We start from the raw sequence: 27,271 nt of genomic DNA, 5'->3' as shown, positions 1-27,271 counted from the left end.
TCTTTTCCCACTTCTGTCTTTCTTTAGAAACTGAGTGAGTCCATTCTTTAACCATGCAATTATACAAGCACTAAGGGGAAAAGTGCAGCCCAACATTAGGATGCGCAGGCTGGATACACATATCCTGTTGACCAAGCCTTGATTGCTGCTTCCTGACATTTCCTATACTATGTAAATAATTCCCAGCAGGGATAAATCTCAGTGGCAAATTTGCATAGAAGGCTAATGTCAGTCAAATAGCAGCCTAACAGAAATCTTGCTTTTGGCATGTGTCTTATTTCTGTACTCATGGTGGACAGCTGATGTGGAAAGGAGTTTTTGAACCATCTGCTAGGTAAGTAGCACAGGCCAAACACCTCAGGAAGTTACCAACGGGACAAAACAAATTTTGATACTCTTTTAAAAAATCTGAGTATATCTTTTGCTGCAAATACTGCCATTTTATTAGATTCATTCCTTATGTTAAATTATTTATTGTATACAAATGTCGTTCTCCCTTTCCCTTCCCTCGCTGTAACTATCCTTCCCTCAAGAATTAATTAGGTCTTATTTACTAAATATATTAGAACTTCCTACCAGTAAATATTAAATCACATGCTATAAAAATAATCTAAGGCTCTAAACCTGTGTTATTTTATTATCTGGTAAAACTGCTTATGGGTGATCTGAACCCTTTCCAAAATTGAATTTTATTTCCTTTTAGATGCACCTAAGCCTCCCACAGAAGAGACATACATTCGCTCAGATGAATATGGGACTTCTCCAAGGTTCAAAAGATCATCTGCTAAAATTCAGAAAAATGGGAGTCTAAACGTTGAAACTCTTGTTGTGGCAGATAAAAAAATGTTGGAGAAACATGGCAAGGAAAATGTTACAACTTATATCTTAACAGTTATGAATATGGTAAGATCTGATGCAACTGAAGTATGTCTTTCCCTGTGGAATACTGGTATGTCAAAATAGTACCTTTCATCAGACAAACAGTGATAGCAAAAAGAGCATGCACACTTTACAAACACAAGCTCTCCTTCAAGCCTAATCTCATATATTATTTATGCTAAAAAGCTGCTTAAAAATACATCCTTAGATCATCATGGCTATGGCAATACTACTACAGGGTAAAAAATAGATACGTTTGGAAAATACTTAAAGTATTGAAGTGTTTATTTTGTAATACAAGGAAGCAGGTACTCATCAAAAGTTTAATTTCCCTCAGTATTATAAGATTTTACTTTGTTTCACCTGATGTCACTCCTTGAAACAAAAATTTATAAGAAAGCACATATTTATTCTGAGAAAAATAATTTAACTGGAAATATTTTTCCTTTGAGGATTTCCTCTTCTTTAGTTTGGTACTGCAGAAACTTGATTACACTTGATCCAGAAGAACAGGGACAGAACAAAGCCCTGTGAAATCAGTAGAAGTTTTTCAAGTTTTTTGAATAAATGCAGTGGTTTGGGGCATAATTCTTCTCAGTTAAGCTCTTTTAGAGTAAATCCTGCAAAGCATATAATTACAGCAATTTGTGCTGAAAACTGAAGCCTAATGTAATAACCCAATACATATAGTCAGTTTTTTGAAAAGTGTTTTTTAGTACATGTAGGTCATATTTCCTGCTTGAATAATCATTACAGGTTTCCAGTCTGTTTAAAGATGGAACAATTGGAAGTGACATAAACATTATTGTTGTGAGCCTTCTTCTTTTGGAACAAGAGCCTGTAAGTTGTCACAATTACTATGTAGTGCACTTTATTTGACACTGTTCACAGGGAGCATTGGACATGTCCAGGTTATGTACATGAACTCTTATTGGAAGTTGCTTATGACATAAAGCACAAGAGGAAGACTGATATCACAAAAACCTGCAAACTCACATTTTCTACGTTTCACTGCTTCTACTTTTTTGATACTAAATCATGATTTTGATTAAAATGTTCTTGAGAAATTTTGAAACGCTTCTGCTAATAATTTCCTGCCTGTTCTTGAAGAGAGAGGGCTGGAATGAGAAGTCTACTTAAGAAGTATCTGAATAAATATACAGATTTTGAAGTGGGCCTAGGTAAGACTGGCTTTCCAGGGTATGATCAGTGGGAAGGAATCAAAAGTCCCAAACTGAAGACAGCATGTAAGGTGGGAGTTGAGCCTGTTCTTTGGGGAATGATGGTGAAAGAAAATAATACAAAATCGTTTTTATAAGAAGAAATATGAATTTGTGGCTGGTCAACCTAGCTGGCTAATACTGTTCCTGCACAGAAATTTCTGAATATTTTAAACAAAAGACTGAAAATGTTTTAGCTTTCAGCTTTGACAAAAAACAGATATATTTGTACACAGTAAGAAACTGGTGAAATCTTTTCATTTTCAACTGTTATTCCAACCATCAGCTTTGAAAACAACTATGTGTCTAGGGAGAGGTTCAGTTTTATTTTATAGTTGTGATTCATCAATCAACAGAATTGGTCATCACAGTTAACATGAGAATGCGTAAGTTTATATGCAACAAATATGAAAAAAATAACTCCTTTTCCCTACCCATCTCTTCTTCCTTCATTTACCTTCCTGAAGTACTGGTGGAAGCACCTTATTTCTGTGTCTGTGAAATATCTACAGGGTGGATTATTGATTAACCACCACGCGGACCAGTCGCTGAACAGCTTTTGTCAATGGCAATCTGCTCTGGTCGGGAAGAATGGAAAGCGCCATGACCATGCCATCTTGCTTACGGGTTTTGATATCTGCTCTTGGAAAAATGAGCCCTGTGATACTTTAGGTATAGTATGTAAATGTGTCCTGAGAAACTCATGGATGTCAATAGCAGCATCTTGATAAATAAAACAGAAATCTTTTAGAATAAAGAAAGGTCAATTTTGCATATAGCCGTAATCTTCTCAAAGGTGACAGAGCAGTATTAACATTACATATTTTCCTTTGAGGTACCTAGAAGAAAATGAGAATTATTGGTGTCTTTGTCCCAGCAAGAATGACAAAATAAGCTTTCAGAAGACATCCTTCTGGACTGTCACCTTTTCAAGCAATATCTGTGATTTTGAAAATATTTCTAGCCCACTCTGATTTTTATTTTTCTGTGACCACTTGACTCTTCATGAATGGGATTCCTCCCTAATTTGGGAGCATTAGAGGCAATGAATGATGTTTACTGTAAAAATGCATTTCTTTGGGCTGGGTTTGATTTGCATATACTTCTTATACAGGAATCTCTTTATTATCAAATAGAAATCTGCAGAAATTCTTCCACGATTAAACTGATCAAGTAGAAAAATACCTTCATGTATCACAACTGACAAATACTGACGTACTAGGACCTGTGCAAATGATGTATGTATTTTGCATTCTGTAGAGAAACAATCTCTTGTAATGTTTCCTTCCTCCAGGATTTGCCCCTATCAGTGGTATGTGCAGTAAATACCGTAGTTGCACCATCAATGAAGATACAGGCCTTGGACTGGCTTTTACAATTGCTCATGAATCTGGACACAAGTAAGTTATTTTCCACTAATCTTGCATTCTGTTTCTATAAATATGTAAATGAATGGAAACATAGTGATTCTATGTTTCCATTAGCCAGCTAATTATAGATCATTTAGAGAGCAATATAATTGTTAGACTGTATAGAGCTTCCCATTAATGTTTTGGTCTTTATTAAATGTCATCTCTTCAGCAATCCTGAAAGTAACCACTGTGAGATTTTCATTTATTTTGCTGCTGTAGGTGGAGTCACCTTATTCTGACACAGGTACATCACTATTGTTCTTACTTTGGCAGGAAGCTGTAGACAGTTTTAGGTCAAACAGAAATCAAGGCTCTTCACTCAGAGATGTGTCCTATAGCATTAAGTGGTGAATCGACTGCCTGTGGTTCTTTTTGTTTTTTGCCATTATATATATTCCAGTAAATAATCAGAACAAACAGTTAGAGCTGACAATAATCTACAATATTCCCATGCTCCTATCATATGCCAGTAGACAAATAGCTCTTGTAGTAGTGTGGTTGCTCCAAAAAGAGAAGGAACAGAACAGCTTACAGTATGGAGACACAGTCTCTCTGAGTCTCTGAAAGGTCTCTTTCCCAGAAAACTCTGTGCTTCATAGAGTCTTGGATCCATTCACCCCATTCAACCTCTCCTTCTTTGTTCTCTGTACCTATTTAATGGGTACGTTGGTTCAGAACAACCTTTGTGGGGGTTTCTGCCTTTCTGCATATTTTTGATTTTCAGTTCTAACACAGCTCAGATGGAATTCTTTCTAACCACTGGCAGTATAGAAGCATAGCTTCTCTATGTGGTGCAGATCACAAACATGAAATCAAGGGTCAGAGAAAATATAGGTATAGATGGTTATTTTCTGCAGTTACATTTCTACACAGAATACCTTTTTAAAAGGCAGCGCTACTGTATTCTCCTGTTTAGTCAAGGCATGAATCCTTCCGATTCTGCATGACTGAATCAGGACTATTTAGTTTTCATTGTACAGATATGCTCTGCAGTATATACTATGACCTAATGTCTACATGAGTGACCCTTTCACAGGTTTCTGTACATCTGAAGGGAAACAAGGAATTAAAGAATAATCCAGCTACCAGTGAAGTCCATGGGAACTGTGCCAATGCTTTCAATGAGACCAAATAAGTAAAATACCTATGGCTTGATGCTCATGTTACACTAATGCAATTTCACTGACCTCAGTAAATTTTTTAATGCCCTTCCATCGGTGTTAGGAGAGAATCCGATCCATAGATTATTTTTCAAGAATTGTCCCCTTAGTCTTTTAGTTGCCTGCCTTCCTCTTTAACTTCTTCTTATTCTCTTTGAGAGAATGATATATTAATTACTTATCTTATACTTGGATTTTTTCCAATGTTGTTGGATTTTTTTCTTTTTTACCACTGCCATTTTATTCAGCCTGTCTTTGGTTTACTTTAGTGCTCCTGCATCATGCTTCTGCATCTTGTCTAATAGAATACATTTTATCTCCTGGAAGGAAAAAACCTGCCACAGATACAAAATGTCTTTGTTAACATTTGTTTGTGCCGGTGTTCCTGAGACTACTTACTATGAAGTGGAAGAAGACAGGATTTTGTCTCTATAATACTCAGATTCCTGGAAGAAAAATGTTTAGAGGATTTATGCCTTACAATCTTACTAATAATCAGAGAATAGATGGGACTGCAGCTTTGAAAACAGTACATCATCATATAAATGATGTAAGATAGCTCAGTATGATTTTGAAACTTTAAGATCTCTGTTGATCATCCCAGCTTAAATAACAGCTTCACAAGTGCTCTGAAAAGTGGTGTCTTCTGGGAATTAATGAAGGCTCAGGCGAAGGTAAAAAGTATTTCTCATCTGACAGGACAATACCTGTTCCCTGGAGTTTTCTCCTTTTACTCCTTGAATTTCCACTGTGTGTTTTTGAAAGTTAGACATTATTTCACAGAGTTCCCTCCTGATCTCACTATTTAAGACATATAGGACAGACTTAAATGTAAATGTAGGATTGGTACCATTCTTCACTTCTTTAGTAAACTGAGTGCTCAAATATTGCACATATTTAAACATATAGTTGGAAGGAGTGATTTGACTATTTTATATTGATCTCGTTTCAATATAGATCCATTGAAACAAAGTGTGCTCGTGTATGAAAAACTGTGACAGCTCTGGAGGTGATGAGGTCCACTGTGAAAATATTAAGCTAAAGATATCATAATAGCAGAATACTGTATACTGTAGAGGTTACACTTACAGTGGCTCCAGGTGTTACATATTTTTATGATTTTCTTTAAATAGTTCGTGTTTTTTACCTGAAAGCTTAATCGTTCCTTTGGGAGTTCAGAGCCTATTGTGTCAGTGGATATTAAATCTATAGGTTCTTTGGCTGCAATGCATGTGAATAAAATTATTATTTTCTAAAGCATTGCAAAATATTAGCTCAGTTAGGAGCTTTTTGTCCATTTATAGAATAAACCATATTTTTTTTTCTAGAAAGTTTACATCTTCAGCTTGAGGCAACACATGCAGTAACTCTGATGGGCCTGAAATGATTTATAATAATAGAGAATCGAGTCCAGTGAATTAGATATTCCCTGCACATGCACACATTATATTCATAAAGTCACTAGTGTACTACAACACTGAAGTAACAGATTATGAAATTTCTGTTTAAAACACATTGGAATTCACAGATGTCCTGTACAGTGAGTAAATATAAAGCACTGAAAGAAAAAAAAATCTGAAAATTAGTTTTGTTACAACCATAAATTCCACATCATTTATCATATTTAATATGGCTTTTATTATCGCTTATTATTCATTATATTTTTGTAACACTTCTACTGAAAGCAGGGCCACATGATGCTACAGACTGTGTAGAGCACCCAATAAAAGGCAGTATTCCCACTAAAAAGCTTTCAGTCTAGACAAAGTAAGTGAGAGAGGAAATCAGAGGCATGGAAAAGAAAGTGATTTGACTGAGATAATATAGCAATTTAATGGCCAAAATAGGAAATGGAATCAGATGTTTATGTTAATACTTGGTATTCTATTCATTCAGTCACACTTCTTTTGGTACACAGATTGAACATAGCTTTACCGTTCTTCCTTCAAATTGGGAGAACATTTCTATTCTATTCCTACACTGATATTTTGCTGGGCAATTCAAGTTAATGGGAGTTGTCACTATGATAAGAAAGGCTCAGACTGCATGCATGTTTTAAGCTGATAGATTTATAGGCAGTATATGACTGTGAGAGAAGTTAAGATCCATTAGTGTTTTACCTCCATCCATCTCAATGGCATTCTCTTTGTACGTGCCCTAAATGTGCATCTTCCCTTTCACAAGGATTGCAAGGATAACAGCAGGGTCTTTCTGGGTTAGAATGACAGAAGTGATGCTATTAGCATTCTCTCTACTGGGCGCAGAGATCAACAAGACATACATACCCAAGCATGCCTGAGTACTGTGTTTTCAGAACATTCAGAAAATTGCATAGAAACAAAATATAAAAAAACTGCTTGAAATAATTACAGATACAGCTGGGTTGTGATGTACTCTGATACACTTAATTTTAGCATTAATCCACTAATAAAAAGGTTTCTGTATTTATGAACTGGTGGGTGAAAAGGTGAAAAATACTATCATTGTGGATATTACTATAAATGATGCAAAGAAATTCCTTACTGCTCCCTAAATGTGTCATCAGCACAATGCAGAAAGTGGCCCGATACAAAAATTCAGTCAAATTGCAGACTGTTCAGTCATTACCATGATACATGGGGAAATAAAACTAGCTTTAATTCTTAGTGGTACATTATGGTGGTTATTTAGTCCATCATGGGGCTATTGTCAGAGCTGACTCATTTGGTGGCAGAGGAGAAAATTCTGCTGGAAGCAAGAAGCCAAGTTACTAGGCAGGATTAGGAGATGGAAGGGAACATGGAGTAAAAGTGGCTTCAAGGTAATTTCTCTAATGTAATTATCTGCACAAGTCATTAATCACAAGGTTGTTTGTTTTTTTTTAATAATGTACTTCATATATTGTTCATGTGACAATATAGTACCTAGAGTATAAACCTGATTTTGGCATTGATTTGTACATTATTGTCCCATTTGACTAATGCTACATAGACGAAGAGCTATACTTTTGATTTAAACCTTTTATAACATACCTGTGTTACGATGATATTGCAAGGAACTTGGCGTCTGTTTATCTGTAGGGTAGGCCTATCATAGACAGTGGCAGGTTAGCTTTTTCCCCCCTATTACCCCAAGCAGTTCCTTCCAAGAGCAGTGTCATTAGTAGTGAGGAAGATGACTCCAAGTAACCTCAGTTCTTGGCTTGTTCTGTGACGATCAACAAGGCAGCCAAGTACAACAGCGATTTTTATAATGTGAAGTGGAACATTTTCATGACTGAATGCATCCACTCATTTCAGAAGCACCACAAAAACTAGATAATAAATTTCACTGGCAATGCATGATACAATAAATGGGGAGAATTTTAGGAAAGAGAAATTGTTTAATGGTGAAATGTCTCTCACAGTCTGCAGCTCTGGTATCTATGTGCCAGTGTCTTGTCATTAACTCCCACTGCAGAGCTCCTGTGCATCACCAGTATGGGTCTTTCTGGAAACTTGACAACCTTTCTCTAATCAGATAAGTATATGATAGCAACAACATTTGAATGCTACTAACTGGAGCTTTTTTCATACTAATAATCATTTGTATGTTAGTTTTTACATATGCTTTCATCCCTTTGTGGAATTCAAGCATAGGGATGTTGCCCAGAAAGAGTTTCTTCTGCCCCAAATTTTGTCTTGCTTCTGATTATCTAGATTCCACTCTCATGTATGGTTCTCTTTTCAGCTTTGGTATGATTCATGATGGAGAAGGAAATCCTTGTAGAAAAGCTGAGGGTAATATTATGTCTCCCACACTAACAGGAAACAATGGAGTGTTTTCTTGGTCTGTGTGCAGCAGGCAGTATCTCAACAAATTTCTCAGGTAGGTCAGATGTAAATCTGGGCCAGTGCCAGGGAATATATCTTAGTAACAGGGCATGAACTCTTGAACAGACATAAAAATTACTAAAGTGTGAAATTCACTTCTTTTTAAATGTACTCAAACCAACGTACTATTTGAGCCCACACACTTGGACTTATGAGGCGTATAAGTGGTATGCTATGTATGCAAAGTGTCTTTGTCCTGCCTCTTTCTAGAAGAATGAATTTCACCCTCCATGAATATCCTGCTGTAATGACTGGCATGCCGTTCTTTCCCAGGGATTCCTGTCCACAGCTCAGTTTATTAGAGAATTAGAAGGAAGTGAACACAAAAGAGGGCAGACACAGTGGTACCAAATTCATTACAAAATGTAAATTAACACTAGTGGCTTTTCTCCCTGAATTTTTCTCTCTTGATGTAGTTCATGCCATGAGTAGGCACATTTTCCATTTTCCATATACTGCTTCTGGGAAAGAAAAAAGAGAGAGAGAGATGTTAATTGTTTCTCTAACAAGTTTGCATTATTCAGTGATGTTTTTTCAAGGAGCTGTCTTTTGATGCATGTTTAATATCATGAGAAATGCAGTCCTTCTTTCCTGTACAAATGTATTTTATTTTGTTAGTCCTACATGGGCATAATGTGCATCATTCCAAAAAAATATGTAAGTAAGTGGTACTAAGTCCCAGATCCTGAAAAGCTGTTTTAGATATTAATTCCTTAATTAGAGTCAGAATCAAGAACCTAGATACTTCTGTGGATCTGATCCTTGCACTCCAAATTAGTATTTCAGACTAGCAGACAGGAAAGATGACAGTTCTGGTGATTTTGACTGCTAAATGATCACAGATATTCTAAGTGCACAAGCAGAGTGCAAACTACAAAGTCATATAAGCCCTCCAGCATGCAGTATGGTCCAACAGACATACATTTGGAACATAAATCCAGAATAGGCTGACCCTCTGTATATGAGGGTCCTCAAGCATATATGAAGAAAAGAAGTAGACCATAGTGTACCTGTGGTCTTAAGCTGGACTCAGCCAACCCAAAGCACACAACACAGCGACAGCTGCCTTTGGTTTGTCAATCCACATGCAGTTAATGGGTCATCTTGATTCTGTACATTGTCTTATATCCTGATTTTGGGAATCCATGTAAGGGAATGCAGCAGCAGAACAGATCACCTTGTTCTTGGTTACACAGAAATAAAGGGAGAAGAATAATTTGATAGCATTCTTTCTTGTCATAATAATGCCAAGGCCTGGAAATTCCTGTGCCCTAAAACTTTGCAGGTCAGGCTACCGACAAGATGTCAAGATATTTTAGCTTCTGCAGCAAATATTCTCATTCCAGTGCATGCCAATAAAGCTAGTTAAAAATACTATATACTCTACTATGTATTTTTTGCTGTTCTGTAGCAAATAAAATATTCTGATAGAAAGGTGATAGTCATGATTAATATATGTTTTCATTATAGTACAGCTCAAGCAGCTTGCCTGATTGATGAACCTAAGCAAACAGGACAGTATAAATACCCTGACAAACTGCCAGGGCAGATCTATGATGCTGATACCCAGTGCAAATGGCAATTTGGAATGAAAGCAAAACTATGCAACCTCAGCTTTGTAAAGGTACCTATTGATATACTTTTCAAAAGTTAAAATAACATGAGAAAACTGCAGTGAATTTATAAATAAGTACAAGTGATAACGTGTTCTCCACAGGGCTGGACTATTTCTCAATCTAATCTTGCTTGGCAATTTACTTTGAAAGCATTGGTCTCCCTTGAGGAATATCACCATCTCAGGGGAATTTCAGAAAGAAATGTGTTCTTTCCAGGACGTATAAATTTGTATACATAAAGATTGATCAGGCATTACCTGCAATGCTAAGGGAGATTAGCAGGCAGTGCTGTTTTGATCAAAACTTGCAGAGTGTGTTGTGGAGGGGGAAGTTCATTGTGTTTCGTTTTACTCTTACGCATTGGCATGGAAGTCTGGACCAGATCTATAGGCTTATTTTAGAACAATAAATTGTAACTTATATTCTTGTTTTTTGATGGAGGATTAACCTAGTTTAACCTGTTATTTTAGTGACTATTACACCCTTTGCTGATCTTTAGAGAAGATGTTTTATTAAATAATCCAGAGTGCTCATTCTGAAAAGAAGTGTTGTAATTTCTCATACTCCTATTATTATCCTGCAGTATTTTATTTTATACTAACCACATTGATCAGGTGATGGCAGCTGTTTTTCCTCTACAGCCAATAAACAAAGAAGTGAGAGTGAACAGCACTGTGAACGGACTGTGTTTCCAGACATCTCTGTGTTTTAGAAAACTGGGTCTCTTTGGAATTTCGTAACCCCTGTAGATTTGTTTTAATTTTGACCTTGAACTTTTTACCACAGTTTTTGTTCTCATGTAGTCTCACACTCAAAAAAGTAAAAAAAAAAAAAAAAAAAAAAATCCAGTGAAACGGTGCATGAACACAAAGGCAATATACAGAATAGTGCTGTGCTAAGAATCTTAAAGTCTAGATTTTCTAAGTTCAGAAGAAGGTTTTATTCATATAGCTTTTAAGATAGCAAAAGCATATATCAGTTATTACTATTTCTAAACACCAGGAAATAATGGGCAATTATATGAGTACAAGTTCTTTTTCTTTTCAGGATATATGCAAGTCTCTCTGGTGTCACAAAGTGGGTCACAGATGTGAGACAAAGTTCATGCCAGCAGCAGAAGGAACACCTTGTGGCATAAGTATGGTATGTTATTTTATTAATAGGACTACATCATTCTAAATTATTGTTAGACTGTATTGGGTCAAATACTAACTCCTGTCAAAACCAGTTTTCTCCAGATCACTCCAGGTTTCATATTATGGGTGGCTGGATTGCTCAGTAAAAGACTGCATTGCAAAAGACTGCTCCTTGCAGTGACACATACATGATGGTGGGGAGCGATCTCCCTCCCATCAAATTATGCAATAGGATACTTCTGGCAAATCTAAGTCATTAAGAAATTCCACTGATTGTAACAAAAATTAGATCAAGACTTCAAATTCCACTCTGTAATAAGCATTCCTTAAGTCATAAAATTGGCTATACAAACTAAGGTCGCCATGCATACTATCATCAGTGATCACTACTGAAAGAACATGGTTATTTGTTTTAATTGAACCCTGTAATTTACTTAAGGTTATAGTTACATGAAATATTTTATTTTGTTGTAACGTGTTTCTTCCATTGGAATATTGTTTTCATTTTGAAGTTACTGACATCATGTTCTATCTCCCTTTCTCTCTTTTTGCAATGTCTAATAAGTGAATGATAAAAGGAAGACATTTTAACAGAACTTTAGCAGCCTATTTCTAAATGAGATGGGCAATTTTGATGTTCTGACAGCCCAAGAGCATCAATTAAAATGGAGTATTTTGGAATAAGTAAGCTGAGAAGTTAGAGTACAGTTTTAAAAATGTATACCTCAGAGATCTTAAACCCAGAGCCTGGGCACGTTTTAGAACATCACTTCCCTTTATCATTGTGTTGACCAGTGTCCTGCGTCAGAGTCCTTGTTCTACTGTAATCTCATTGAGTCCTGTGGGAGACCTCATGTTTGCAGGGTTAAGCACTAACTCTGAGGCTTTTAAAAGTAGATCTTTTCTTTTTTGCACTTTGTAGTTACTGCTATCTCTGATGGGGTACTTTTTGGCATACTTTTTGGCAGTGGTGTCGAAGAGGACAGTGTGTCAAATACGGTGAACATGGACCCAAGCCTGTCAATGGCCAATGGTCTGCCTGGTCTGAGTGGTCAGAGTGTTCTCGGACTTGTGGAGGTGGGGTCACGTATCAAGAAAGACACTGCAATAATCCAAAGTAAGACATAGATATGCAAAGGTATTATTTTTATATTAATTATTTATGTTATTAAATCAGAAAAGACGTAGAGTCCCTTTTTGTTAGGATGTGTGGAAATCATTCTAAGATTTTCCTTCTTCTCCAGTATGACCTATCAGTAGTTAGGGAACACTGAAAGACAGAGTATGTTCTGATAATAGAAAGCAGAGGTTTGTTTAAAGACTGGTAGAACATAAGGCAAGTCTTCACATGATTAAGATTTAATGATTCCTATGTAGAGCTCATCAAAGAATACAAAAGGATTTTTTTTGACAACAGGAATTTTTCACGCTCATTGTATTGCATTTTAACTTAGATGAATCTCCCAATTCTCTTCAAGGTCATATTCAGTATCTGTATTAGAGGTATGTTCTACATTAAAAAGCTTACCATCCACAGACTAGTTTTCTAAAGCACCTCTGGAACAAATATGAAAACTGAATGCAATTTATTTTGTGTAACTGCACATACTTGCAGAAATAAAGAAATGCCAGATAAAAATATTCACACCTAATAACTTAAGACTAACTGAAAAAACTCTTGTAGGCTATTAAAGACTTCTGATGACATCACTATCCAGGATAGTAAACCGAAAATGTTTAAAGCCAATTCATTGTACACAACACAAAGAACATTTAAACTGCAGTAATAAAAACAGAAAAAAAAGTCGCAGTTTATATGAGGCTATAAAGAAGCCTCACATCTACTATACAGTGTTTCAGTAATAATATCCGCACTTCACATACTATGTTATGGGAAAATGTGAGTTACTTAAAATAGTCTATTACTCTCAATTAGTTGAAACAGTCTTTACAGATCCATAGCAGAGCGTTTTCTCAAGCTTTTCTGTTGATCCTCAGTATATTTTGAAAAAAAAATATTTAGATAGTTTAATAACACATCTAGCAAGAGAACACAGGTTCTCAATTGCATGCCATACATGTATTTTCATACTTTGGTCTCTGTTTTTCCTGCTAAATACACATGCAGGCACATTGTTCTCTGCATTTATTCTCAAGTCCTGGATTGTTGTCCTTATACCACAGCAGAATGTCTGGAAGTTGGAATGCCTCCACCTGGTTCAATATTAGAAAAATTATGATTCAAATGGTTTTAAAACTAAAGCTCTTTAGCATGAAATGTGTCTATTACTGCAGCAGGGTGTATTTAAAACTTGCATAGAGAGTGATCAGTCCATTTTAACTTTAATATGAATTCATATAAGACTTGACACCAGAACTGGATCATCTCTCTACTAAATTTAATTTTATTACATTAGTGATAATTAAATTGGAAGTAAGACTGTAAGTGGACTGTAAGTAAGCCACTGTAGAACAGTGTAGCTGTATTTCACATCACTGACCAACAGTGCTTTTTATATAAATGTAGATTAATCAGAAAAATGATTCTATCCATTTCTAATGTTAAACTACATGAAAAGATTAATAACTTACTGTTCATTGTTAATCTCTATAATGACAAGTAAACAATTTTTTTAAACTTTGTAAATATATTTCAGACTTTTATGTATTTCAGTGCATATATTACTTCATATGCAGTATATTTATTTCAGTTTTCCTAATCCAGATTTGTGTAGGAGCTAATATTTGTTTTGTTCAAAAGCTAGTTAGAAGATTTTGGATAGCAGAATTCTGAAGATAACAAAGAATAAAATATATTTCTGTAAGAAATCAGGACAAAGGCTATGGATCTCTGAAGACTGGCTGAATTCTAAAATAAGATTTTTATATAAGTAGTCTGCTTTTCAAAACAACTGACTCCTTATGAACACCGAGGACATGTAAACTTGTGTAAACCAATGCTGCTGTTTAAAACATTACATTAAAAATGAAAATTGTTAAAGATCTTGTAAGACCTCTGAATTTACACAGGAAAAATAGTCTAGCTTTGCAATTTATGGTTATTTGTAATAATATGGTTATAATACAAGCAGAAATGTTCACACTTGAATTTAAATGATCACAAACCATGACAAAAATAGAATTCCAGAATCTCAAGGTCTAATTCCTTTCATAATGCAAGAAATATTTCTCTTGATCAGATTACTATAAATATCATTCCATGTTTTCTCACTCTGTATTGCATTCCAGTGAGTATTCATCTCAGTTTCTTTCATTGTTCACTAAATCTGTTGTAGAACAGAGTACTGCAGAATTAATTTAAGCTACTCTTGTAGCATTATACGAAGTGCAGTATTGACATATTTTGCAGTTACTTCTTAAGGGTTTTTACAACTCATTGTTTGGAGACTGTTTCTCAAAAAAATTCTTCCTTGCCAGTAATCCTCAGTAAGGCCTCAGCTCTAACAGCATCAGCTCATGCCAGGATCTTTGCCTCCACGTGCCGAAGCTGGGGTTTACACAGATAGATGGAAAACACAGGCTGTTTGCATGAGGAGTGCTGTACTACTACAGAAATACTGGCATACCCAACACTGGCAAAGCTTTCCATCAGGAGCAGTTATGTTAACAAGTGCTTCTGTGGACAGTCGAACCAAACCCTCCTAGTACTGTAAGTGTCAGTGTATCAGTGTAGATAACGGACTCTGCTCAACAATTCAGTTTTGTAGATCTAAGTGTAGTTTCTTATGGCTTACATAATTATTATTGACAACTTATCGGTAAAAAACTGAAAGTGAGGAAAAGTCCATCAATTCTCTGGCCAGCAGTTTCAGTGATGGCCGTGTGCTGTGTTATTAAAATGCTGTAAGAGAGCTCAGAACCAGAACATCTTTTCCAGCACTCCCTTAGTTTGGTGGAATTTTACATCACCCTCAAATGCAAGACTGTGGATAGAAGTTACGATCTAGCCATAAATAATCCTACTATATTGCTTGTTTGGTGGCATTTACTTGGAAACAACTTGGATTGCTTCTTTCCCTTACAGCTGAAAAATCCTGTTCTCTGGGGATGGAGGTCAAAAATAAATAAATAAATGTGCTAAAGCTGTAAAGAAAGTCAGTAGAGAATTGAATATAGACCCAACAGCTTGGCTGCCTTAACTCAAAGCTCCCACCAATTGCACAAAAACAATATAAATACTCCCTGACTTCACTGATAGCTACTTAAAGATGCATCCTCCCCATCCCTCAGAAACTGAATCGCCACCAATTAGGACAGAACATTTGCCTTTTTAAGACCTTTGCTGTTGGAGCCAGCGTCAGCACAGCTAGTAGACGACCTCAGGAAAGGTCAGTGGAAGGTTTCTCCTACAGTGCATTCCCCTGCTGCTTTATCCAGCTATAAATGGATGAGTAGAGGGGTTTCCACTCCTTCCTCTGCTGACTAGGTTTTGCAGTCTAGATTTTTGGCAAAGCCAACACCTTCAGCCAGCAGTACCTTCAAAGCTGAGACAAAACATGAAAACCAAACCCCAGCTTGTTTTTAGAAAAGTATGAGGGTTAGAATTTACAATAAGGAAATAGTATAAAAATGAAATGAATCTGAGTTCTCTCATCCCTGCTGTACCAAGCTGCCCCAATGTTACTCCATAGTAGGATGCACATTAAGAGAAGCTGCATGATATAAAATTTTCACATCCGGTTTAGGGATTTAGACAAACAACTCCATTATATTTTTTGCAACTGTATAAATCCAGTATCTTTTAAATTATTCTACTTTTTCCCTTAAAGTGTGTGTAACATGGCCAAGCCATCTGCTGAAAGATCACAGCTTGCCTTCCAAGTGTGTCTGTTCCTTACATTTTTAAAAATCATGATGTGAATGTATGCAGGTGCAGAATTGTTACATTTTTTCACTTGATGCAAGAAACAGTACAATATCACACAAATTCCTGTAGTTTGGGGTTTTGAAGACTTGGCACAGTACTTGCAGATGTATATCTGATTGTGAAACTGCAACAATAACATCAGTGGATTCCAGTGTAGATCCATAAGGAATACAAATGTGAGTGAATGTATTACTCAGCAGCTTAAGAGATCACTCACTCTGAAAAGAAAAAGACTTATGTTTAAAATTGGTTTACAGTCGTGTATGTAGACCCAATAGTTTAAAAATGATTATTCTGATAATGTAAGATGCTAGCAAAGTAACAGAATATGTTCTTTTCATACTGGCCAACATTAAGGAAAATGCCCAGGTAAGGTCTGCTGAAGCGGATGCAATGTGTTTGAAGTTAACCATGAACTTCAACGTTTTTCCCAAAGTAGGGCAACTAAGCCTTGACTATTTAAAAGTCATTACATTTTTTACAGTGATTTACAAAACAAACAGCTATAATATAATCACTCATTCTGTTTATGTTTGATCAGTTTTCCCAGTTATCCCCTATTAACTCTTACTTTGATGGATAATTCTTTGCACATGTTCATTCCTGGATTACAGCAAAGTAAAAATAGCTATATAAGAAGACTGAAACCAACCAATACAAAATAGCTCTACAAATTTAAATCAGTGCGAACATGATTCACTTCTGACTGGCTGCATCTTTGCTGTGTTTGCAGTGATCCAAATAGGTATTGCATGGCAGCTTTGCTTAGTTTTAGCAATCATGAAAATTAATGGCCATATTAGAAATACTGATCTCTTAAGACAGTAAGTCCTCTCATTTTGTCAGTGCGCGTGTAATATCATATACATTGCAGGTTGTGAAAAATATATTTTTTTTCTTTTTTAGGCCACAGTATGGTGGCAAATTCTGTCAAGGCTCAAGTCGTATTTATCAACTTTGCAATTATCAGCCATGTCCACCAAATAGTCTGGACTTCCGTGCCCAGCAGTGTGCAGAATACAACAGCAAACCCTTCCGGGGATGGTACTACAAATGGAAGCCGTACACTAAAGTGGAAGGTAATTATAGCACCGCTCTGATGGAAACAAGTCAATTGCAGGAAGCAAGCTATAAATCTGTAACTCATCCGTATTCTCTGAGCAAATGTCACCCTGATGTAAGCAAACAGAAATTCAGTTGGCTTATTTGGGAATATGTTTGCTTTTCAGCATACCTGAATCTCGACTTCTGTGTGATGCTGCCTGTATGAACACGCAGAGTTGATTTTGACTGTGAATTTAGATCTTTGTCCTTGGCATGACTCCCTGGCTGTTGCTACCCTCTCTTTTATATTATATATGTTTTAGCGTAAAACAAAACAACAAAAAAATTTCCATGGATTTTTCAGCATGGGAAATATGAGGTCCCACAATAACACTACCAGACTCTTCCTTCATTTGGAATGTTCTCAGATTTCTAAATGTAACAATAAATCAACCTTTTGACTTTTCTACTGGTGTAGTCCCATGAGAATTGGAAAAACAAACAATGTACTGACATCAAATTTTTAAGGATATCTTTTACTACTAGACCTTTATAAAGGTCAGGTCTCAATAACTATTTCTTGTATTTTGCAGAAGTTCACTTTTCCTTTGCAGAATTTTATTTTGTAATTAGAATCAATATTCATTTTTATCAGATATAACCAATGTTTTCTGCAGTTTGGAAGCACCATTTTAAGTGCGATTGATACTACTTCATAAACTTGCATATATGCTAGTCATAAAAGTGACTAGCACATATCACATTGTAGCTGCTCTATTTAGACCTGTACAAATTCGCTTTGATAGGTATTACACACACAATTTTATATGTGCACACAAGTAACTTTTATTTATAGTCTGTTTATATCTCCTTCAAAAGATTTTGGAGGCACTTTGGTTGGTGTTTAGAAATCTATGTTGTATAAGCCATTATGAGTGGGGGAAAGAAAAAATACAGTTTCACAGCATGTCACAATGGATGCTGCATTATAGGCAGAAAGATGCGTCTTGTTTAACAGCAATTAAGCTAACCCACATTGATTTTAAAGGCAAGAAGGATACATTTAGCAAAACAAATAGGAGCTTAAAATTAGGGACAAAGGACATAATTTTCAAAAGGAAGAAGTCCCCAAGTAACTCAGAAATTAAAAATGCCTCACTGTCGTAACTCTCCTAACTGCTTTTCAAAATCTCCCCCAAGATCTATACTTGTGCTCCTAAAACCATGGTCTGGTTTTCAAAATTGCTACACGTTTTGACTCTGTAGAAAGAGCAGAGTGCTAAGTACTATCCAAAATCCAGCTGCTTATTTAAATGCTAAAAGTATTTTGAATCTAATTTCATGCTCCTGAAAATAGTTATGTTGCTTTTTTTAGTCCCTTACTTGCACGAAAATTGTGTGCTTCAGCAGTTACAATATTTCAACAGCATCACTGGATTTTCCTATGTAGAATTTATTAGCCCTTCAGAAGCATAATATACCGTCCATGTAGAAGAATAAATTTGTGATTTTTTTAGAGGAAAAGTGCTTCCAGCTGAACTTACCTTTTGTGCCATCTTACTTCATTTTCATTTTTTACTTAAAAATAAATGAAAATACTACAAATCTCCCATTCCTCTTAATAAATGAAACTTGAAACTGTGCACAAGTATTGCTGAAATTTAGGGCCACATCAGCAGCATAGTTATATGTGTATTTTCACACTAGTGTTGAATTTGAAACACCAGTTTCACTCACCATTGTGAGTGTCTGGATTGTCAAATTCACATGTTATTTTAAAATAGCATAATATAAGCTACTGTATGTGGCTGTATTTCTGCTTGTCTTGAAGTCCCCATATGTGACCAACCACAAATAACCCTTGTAGCTTCCAAATGTCACCTAGGATGTGGGAAGAAATGATGGCAGAGGTTGAGGGGATGGGTTTAACTCTCTTTTGTCTGCTAAAGCTTTCTTGTCTTGTTTTTTTCCCAGAGGAAGATAGATGTAAATTGTACTGCACAGCTGAAGACTTTGACTTTTTCTTTGCAATGTCCAGCAAAGTGAAGGATGGAACTCCATGTTCTCCAAATACATATGATGTTTGCATTGATGGAATTTGCGAAGTAAGATAAAATTAAGTTTCTTACAATCCTACGATCCTTTTTTTCTTTTTTTCTTTGTGGACAATTGATTTCTTTATCAAAAATGCAGCTGTTTCTTCAGATTCCCTTGTGTCTGAGTCCTTCACTTCTGCCTTTTGGTTGCAGCAAGTAGGGTGTGATCATGGACTTGGTTCCAAAGCTGTATTGGATGCTTGTGGAGTTTGTAAAGGAGATAATTCAACATGCAAGTTCTTTAAAGGCCAATACTTGATCCAGCACAAAGCTAATGGTAAGGAAAACTGTTCCACATGATCATCAACTCATTGCTCTGCTGTATCCCCATGTAATGTGTATGACTCCTTGCTCACTAGGGCAGTGGCTGAAAGTCCAGATGTGAACTGGAAATCACAGGGAGAGTGAGAGGAGAGTTCACATTTCTCTTCCTCCTTGGTAGCAGGAAAGATATGAACATTAAGTCTTGGTTAGTTAATTTGCAAACATTCCTCTTGTTTCCTAAGCTACTTTTTTCCCCTTACATTTCAATTTTCTTTTAAAAAAGATTTTAGAATTTCTGCAAGTGAAAAAATAGCTGAAAATAATTCTGTCTGTAATGAGCTTGTGGAAGATATGAACAGTAGTACACAGCATAATGCCAAACATGACAGCACTTCCATGTCCATTTTCAAAATAAATTCATTGGAAGCTATCCCATTGATTCAAAGAATGACCCAATCACTGGGACTTTTCTTCACTGGACTGTCACAGGCTTCTTAGGAAATAATCTCACTCTCCCTCTATTTCCCATGCATAAGTTACAGATAATAAATACTTCTTTACCTTTGGTCGTATTTTGAGGATTCATTTACTCATAATCATAAGACATGTCAATGCTACAGTGATACAGACCAGGAAAATATTTAGGATATAGTTATACAGAGATAAAATACAATGCTAGGAAAACAATCTGAACCGAATGCTCAGCAAAATTAGCCATGTGCAGTGATGTCTGATCAGACTGTACAATGACTGAGGTTTCTAAATGCTCACAGTGTAGTTGGTCACAGCAGGGAGATCCAGTGGTGTACAGGGCTCTGTGAAAGCTCTCTGTGTCTGAGTGCATCTCAACCCCAAAACTCGTCCTTGGTTGAAACAGTACCTTCCAGCTACTCTAAGGAACTGCAGGGAAAACATGGTAAAACCATTACAGTAAAAACACCATTTGTCTGATATGCATTTTTCTAAGGTGAACTTGCTTTTTCTTGTCTTCAGTCACAAAAAAAATTCCAGGAATTGAAACACCTCTGAATTACTCTGATTACAGGCTGCATAGGAGTTTTAAAATCAGATCTGGTATGTCCTTGTGAAAATTGAGTAACTTTTAATGGATCAGAACAGCTGCCTTCAGTGTCTTTCAAACTGTTGACTCCAAAAGGATAAAACATCTCTACCTGTATGACAACTGCAGAATTGTTGCTCACTTCTTTCTTTTCAGACTACTATGCCGTGGTCACTATTCCAGCAGGAGCACGCAGTATACAGCTCCATGAAATGCAAATCTCAACCAGCTATCTTGCAGTACGCAACCTCAGTAAAAAGTATTATCTAACGGGAGACTGGACAATTGACTGGCCAGGAAAGTTCTCTTTTGCTGGGACCGTTTTTGATTATCAACGCTCTTTTAACCATCCGGAGAGTCTATATGCAGCAGGACCGACTAATGAGACGCTGGTCTTTGAAGTAAGCTTTCTGCTGTTTATTCTTTCCTTGATGTCTATTACAGAATTAGTAACGACAGCTTTAGCTCTGTGCTGTCGCTCTCAGCTGGATTAAAGAATAGCATTGAGTCACGATAGTGTTCAGACTTAATTGTGTAGTCATGCTGGACTGAAAGGCCTTTCACTGGTTTATCAAGTTCTGAAGTTTAGCAAAGTGTCACAACTTCTGAGAGAAGAAAAATGCGTAAAACACATCACATGCCATTATTTTTCAATTGTTGCACAATGGTAATAGAGATTATAAACCCATCCCATAAGTGGTATACAGTAAAATTCAGTGATGTAAAATTAAGTCTAACATCATGTTAAAGCTTAAGGGTAACAGTTTCAAATAATGCTTCCGAAACTTTGGACACATGTAGCCATTTTTACATCTTCCTTGGGAAACAGATGGTCTGAGTACTGCACGTAGCTCCTACGTAATTTCTCTTGATTCAGTTTTATTGCTGACAGCATATAGGATAATAAATCTTACATATATTTATTGCCTAATCAAACTTATACCTATTCCATCTGCCAGGTGCCCTGTATTGAAACTATATTTAGCAAAAAATAAATTGGTGCTGATATGGTTTGTTCCAGTGTAAGAATTTTGAAACTGGTCATACAAACTTTTCTTCTAAGAAAAATCTCTTTCTGTATTGGGTTGTTTTATGAGAGTTTCTTTGAAAATGCATCAGAACATCTGATGGTCAGTTGCTGGCTGAATTGCAGAAGTCTTGGGTGACTGTTAGCTACATTACTTTGCCTGCTTTCTTAGAAAGCTGTAGCAAATCTTGGGATTTGTAGCTCATCTGTTATGTTCGTTTTGATGAGTCCTTCCCTGTGAGAAAGCAGGAGCCCTCCCCAGAAGGGTTTAGTTTTTCCCGCAGCTGCCAGCAATGCCTTGGTCGGCTCGGTACCAAATGCATGGTTTTCTCGTGAGTGCCCCAGGGGAGCGGGAGGCTGAGTGCTGTACCCACTCTCCGAGGCAGCAATTTGTGGTTCTTCACCCCCACGGTAACACCACAACTAAAAACTGCTCTCTGCCGAAGTTCAGCAGGAATGGTCACCTGAGAGCTCTGCATCCTCTCTTACACATCTTTACTCCGTTGAACTAAGAAACACAGTAAATATAGACTGTAAATGAAATATATATTCTTCAAGGATTATTTGAACTTTTACAACTATTCAGTACAAGTTTTGTTTGGAATACTTAACAGCCTTACAGATACTCATATTGATTGAGTATCATACTTAAACTTATCTTTAAGAGCCATTGAAGCTCGTGGACCTTGAACATAAGAGTTTTGCTTTAGGATGGACAACCTGTTGTGGACTAAAAGTGAGTATTTTCACACACGATTATTATGATTTGCAATGCTTTTTTAAAACATTTTTTTCTCAGTTGAAGAATTTTCATTCTGGGTGTGTGTGTTAATATGGATACTTTAGTCCAAAGAAGAGTTTGGTCTACAAGTTACAGATATGCTTCCCTGTCTGCAAATCATTTCCAAAATAGCCTTACATGGCAGCAAGCACACTTATAAATACTATGAAATGTTAAACTGAACTCATGGGAATTTTATTTGTCATAATACAAAGTAAATTGAACTTCATTATTACAGAACTAAAGTATGAATAATAAATTGCCTAGAAGATGACTTACTTGGCTGCATATTGTGCAAATACTTTGCAGAATAGAGATTAAAGAAAAAAAAAGATCTTGTTTTAATGCCAGATAACACTTCTATTTTCATCCTATCAAATTATGTTAAACAGTTTTATTAAGATTTAACTTTTAACTTGAGGCTATTGCTCCTATGAGAGCTTATTTAAACTTCCTCTGTATTTTTATTGAAATACCTACACCACTAGCACTGGTAACTAGGGATTCTAACAGCTAAAAATGTTACAGTCACGTATTTCCCAATTATATATATCTATGAGCTGCAGTTAGTATTTTTTCCTTCAGTAATTTAAACAACATTCAGCAAATTGAATTTAGAAAAAAGCAAAATCTTATGTGTTCAAAGATCTGCACAATTTTTATTTTTCAATAACTAAGCAGCAAAAATACCAATGAAAACTTAAGAAATAATTTTTATGATGTAATACACGCATTGCTGAAAATCTGCAGCAACAATAATCTAAGATATCCTACTTCAACTATAAATTCTAGAAACTGATAGAGGGCTGAATAAAAGGAACCTTGGAGCATACTACATGTTAGCTTCATTTTTATTTTTCTGTCTTCTGTAGTTTTCAGAGAAGCATACAAAACAAGTCCTGCTAGCAATTTTTTTTTTATCTAAGTAAGTTGGTTTTCAGTCAGATAAGGCTTTCCAGGAGTAATCCCTCAACTTCTTCCTGTGACATTTAGGTATTTTTTTCTTTATTTTTAGTTGCGTTGTATTCAACAGCGATTTAGTAATTATTTTCTAGATTTTTTTTTCCCAGAAGAATTGAAAGAGTCCTTATAGAAACATACACTGCTTGTACTGAGAAACAGAATAAATGACATGCATAAATGCAGGAACTTTTCTTATTCAGGTGGACATAAAATATAATTTTTTGTGGGTGTATTTATTGCTATTCCACTGTGTTCTTCTGCATGATAGATGAACACAGCTTGTACTTGTTTGCTTTTGTAGTCCTAGTTTAGCTAGACATTTGTGTGGTGAACCTAACAGTCCAGGTTTTTGACTAAGTTTCTGGATGTAAACCAGACTGCATGGATCCAGCGAGTTCAGGCTGTATGTGTCCCCTGAGCAGCATTCGCAGGGAGGACAGGACCCGTGCTCTCCAGGTATGGGTCCAGACAGGTCTGGCAAGTCAGTGCTCAAGGCTATCACTTCCTTTGAAATGCAGTCATTCTCCAAGCTATTTGCTTGAAAGAGACATCTGAAGCATGTATAACATGAGAAGGATGCAATCCAAATTAGAAAAAAAATCTTAAAATTCCTTGTTTTCTTGCATATCACAAAAATAGCAATAATCCAGCCTTGCAGTCACACTAAATATTTCATATTTATGACATATTATTTACAGCATGTTCCTATGCATCTGTGTTTTTTCTATCACATTTTTCAATGGTTTAGTTTAGCAGACTTTCAGTTTTTGTAGTCCTAAAACATTATTCAAAAATGGATAAGAGACAAGAAAAAGAATTATATCATGTTTTCATATTTATACTGGAATATTAGAAAAAATAAATATTCATTATATAGCTATGTACGTATGTAATTACGGGAGCTAGTCATACCAAAGAAGACAAAGGGCAGTAACTCTGTAATTTAACTAGGTTGTGAGAGAAAAAATACAAACTTCACTGGCCAAATACTTTCTGAGGAGGAGGAGAACATTGTGCGAAGAATGTGGAATGAAATGTGTAGGACTAGTGTTTCCAGAGTACAGCTACTGGAAGTGTAAATGTATAGCCAGATTTAGGAATTCATTAGAGCTTTTCCTGGGTTGTTCAAGAAGTAAATTCACACATGGAGCGAAAGCAGTGCAGTTAAGCCAGTGAATTGGCCAGTGAATCGTTCTGAAGTTGCACTTGTATTATTGATACTTTGGTGATTGGGGGTTTGTAGAAACCAATAAAAGCTGAAATGAAAAATCTTTAGGGATTCAGAAGGCAGGTCCCAAAATGGCCAGATTTAGGCTAGGTGAAACCAAAGACAAAGCTCAAAGTAGTAGAAATATGACAGTTAAATGATAATCTAGGATGAGGAATTAATACCAGGTTTTAAAAATATGAGTTCTATAATGTCATGGTGTTATCTTAACTGGAAACATACTGGATTTTTTTTTAACGTAGCTGAATATATCCAGCTAATTAATTTATTTGTAATTTGGTTAGAGCTAATCTAAGGTCAATACTTTTAATTAAAAGACCTTGAGAGCGTTTTTCTGGTAACTGAAAAAGACGTAACTTGAGGAAGGATTAAGTGTAACTCAGCATTCATTTATTCAGCTTTGGAAATCAGGGCTGACAGTGGTCCGCTAAGTGCTGCAGATGTTCTTCTCCCCAACAGCCACCCCAGCTAGCAGAGCACCAGGGACAGGGCCATCGGCAGGCTCCCGGCGGCCGCTCGAGCCCGCCCTTTGCTGCAGTCTTCAGGCACTCTCCTCGACTGACTGGAATTACAGGCATGGTTTTGAAAGGGCAAAACAAACTGAACTGTTATGTGGGGATGAAAAATACTGCATGAGTGTGAATTAGAAAACTCACTCAAAAACAAGGGAGTTTGATAATTTGGTTTTCCGTTTCATTAATGAGCTGAAGAAGAATGGATTGACTCAAGACTCCAATCTGATATGAGAAAGCACAGTAAAGTTCTTCAGGATGAGACAGAACCAGTATCCTCACTGCACTCTACCTCACACTTGGTGAAATACTGAATCAGGGAACTATGAAACCTTGGTGAAGAAAGATGGTTCATCTTGACAACAATAAGTAACAGATGGAGAGGATGCTTTACAAAGAGGCAAACATTCACAGGAAAGGAAGGTGAAGGGAGCTTCAAAGCAGGAAAATGTCTAATTAAAACCAGTAAATCATTTCTTTCTTGTCGATAGGGAAAAAAGGAGAAAGGAAGCCAGGTGGAGTGACTTTACTGATGATCTAGCTGCCACTGGGAGAAAGCCAAGCTGCAGTTATAAAGCATTACATTTATTATTAGCTACTAGATGATAAATTTGTACTGATTTCCCCTAAAGAGAAAGTAAGTTAGAGAGAGCTAAGATGTGCTTATAAGATACAGATGTTGATGCAATATAATGGATAAAAGAGCTCTCCTTTAGTGAAGAGAGATTAGCTGCGTACTATCCCTGAAGGTTGTACATTTAGCATGTGAACAGTAAAAAGATGGAAACTCAGTAACAACAGAGGATAAATTTGAAACAGCTGAAGCAGAAATGAGATCATACAGGACCTTTCAAGGATACTCTTTTTCTTTTCTTCTTTTTTTCCTTTTAATGACCTTAGTGGATTTTCTTGAAAAACAATAGCTGTTCATAAGCTTTTAGTTAACATTGTTTTTAAAGTGACTTTAAAATATGGAAGGCATAAAAATGCTTTTGTTTTAAGGTTTGGCTAGCTAACTAATGGGTAATTCTTCCTCTACAGGTTCTCTCACTTCCTTTGAAGCTCCTAATATTAGCCACTGTGACAGACAGATAACATCCAATAAGTGCCCATTCCATTATGGATAAAATAGAGAAGGGTCCTGTGTTTTTAAATTGGTTTAACAGTTTCCCCCCAGCATCATACGCCCCATGCTTAGATTTGCACTACTGCAAAGAAAGTAAATTCATGCAAGTTGGTTGAATAAATCTTGATTAATTAGAGAAATCAGAATCTGGCTCAGGATGTTGGATGTTACACATAGGTTCATAATAGATGAAAACACAGGACTCACAACCATCTTTCTGAAAATACCACCACTTACCCCTCTTTCAAACACACGAACTTTTCCTTCTGCCCTCCTGGAGAAAGCTAACTGCTTTTATACCTGCCTAAAAAAATTATCTAAGATTTACAAAACACGGGAGAGACATAGGAAATATAGATGCAATTTGAAGAGAAAGATCAAAGCTACCATATATGTTGGCAATCTAAATTTAGGTTTATGCCCATTTTGTAAGTTATGCAAATGCAGAATGAGTAAAATTGAAAATATATGAAACAAATGTGGGTAAACAGTAGCTATTCCTTTATTTTGCTCTTTTTTTAAGCTCAGCTTCACTCCATAGTGATAAACGTCTGTTTGTCCTTTACAGAGATAATCATTCATTCTTTCAAGTTGTTACATGCCAGACACTTTTATGTTTTCCTATACATTAGATAGTATACTATAGAGGAAAAAGAACCTTATGTTGTCTAAGTTAATCTCTCTAAATTCAGTCTATTTGCAAGTAACTTTACATATGTATCTTACAATAAAACATACCTTAAAAGCACAAATCAGTCATAAAAAGGATGTGTTGATAGGCACTTTAAAAATTTGCCCCCCAAACCAGAGTATATTATTGGAGGCTTAAGATAGCACGGAAAAAAAATACACACACACATATTATACATACACACACACACACACACACACACACACACACATATATATATATATATATATATATATATATATATATATAGGCAGAGGAGCAGATGCACAGCTAGTTTTGGTTTAGCTTTGAAATCAAAATTAGCAGTAAAAGGAAAA

The 27,271-nt window shown here is 36.1% G+C and overlaps 1 protein-coding gene and 1 long non-coding RNA gene across 4 annotated transcripts in view; one reads left to right on the top strand and one right to left on the bottom strand.

The window, feature by feature from the left end:
* ADAMTS18 (ADAM metallopeptidase with thrombospondin type 1 motif 18) overlaps positions 1 to 27,271 on the top strand; it is a 79,199-nt gene that overhangs the window by 31,664 nt on the left and 20,264 nt on the right. For 2 of the 3 annotated variants that reach the window (XM_062586239.1, XM_062586238.1), the window contains 12 exons: positions 704 to 903; positions 1,636 to 1,719; positions 2,612 to 2,771; positions 3,394 to 3,499; positions 8,380 to 8,517; positions 9,993 to 10,146; positions 11,186 to 11,281; positions 12,243 to 12,391; positions 17,069 to 17,241; positions 19,181 to 19,311; positions 19,456 to 19,579; positions 20,783 to 21,027. In XM_062586239.1, the coding sequence (XP_062442223.1) occupies positions 704 to 903; positions 1,636 to 1,719; positions 2,612 to 2,771; positions 3,394 to 3,499; positions 8,380 to 8,517; positions 9,993 to 10,146; positions 11,186 to 11,281; positions 12,243 to 12,391; positions 17,069 to 17,241; positions 19,181 to 19,311; positions 19,456 to 19,579; positions 20,783 to 21,027 (1,760 nt within the window). Of the gene's footprint in view, positions 1 to 703; positions 904 to 1,635; positions 1,720 to 2,566; positions 2,772 to 3,393; positions 3,500 to 8,379; positions 8,518 to 9,992; positions 10,147 to 11,185; positions 11,282 to 12,242; positions 12,392 to 17,068; positions 17,242 to 19,180; positions 19,312 to 19,455; positions 19,580 to 20,782; positions 21,028 to 27,271 lie in introns of all 3 variants that reach the window. The other variant, XM_062586237.1, reaches the window with a different exon arrangement.
* Positions 8,699 to 27,271, bottom strand: part of LOC134146068 (uncharacterized) — a 149,444-nt gene continuing 130,871 nt past the window's right edge. The window contains exon 4 of the long non-coding RNA XR_009959772.1: positions 8,699 to 8,983. This is a non-coding gene — a long non-coding RNA (uncharacterized LOC134146068). The remainder of the gene's footprint in view (positions 8,984 to 27,271) is intronic.

The sequence above is a fragment of the Rhea pennata genome, chromosome 13, assembly GCF_028389875.1.
Source record: "Rhea pennata isolate bPtePen1 chromosome 13, bPtePen1.pri, whole genome shotgun sequence".
NCBI classification, from domain to species: Eukaryota; Metazoa; Chordata; class Aves; order Rheiformes; family Rheidae; genus Rhea; species Rhea pennata.
The sequence above is the reverse complement of the archived record's forward strand: the minus strand, read 5'-3'. Positions and strand labels throughout refer to the sequence as shown.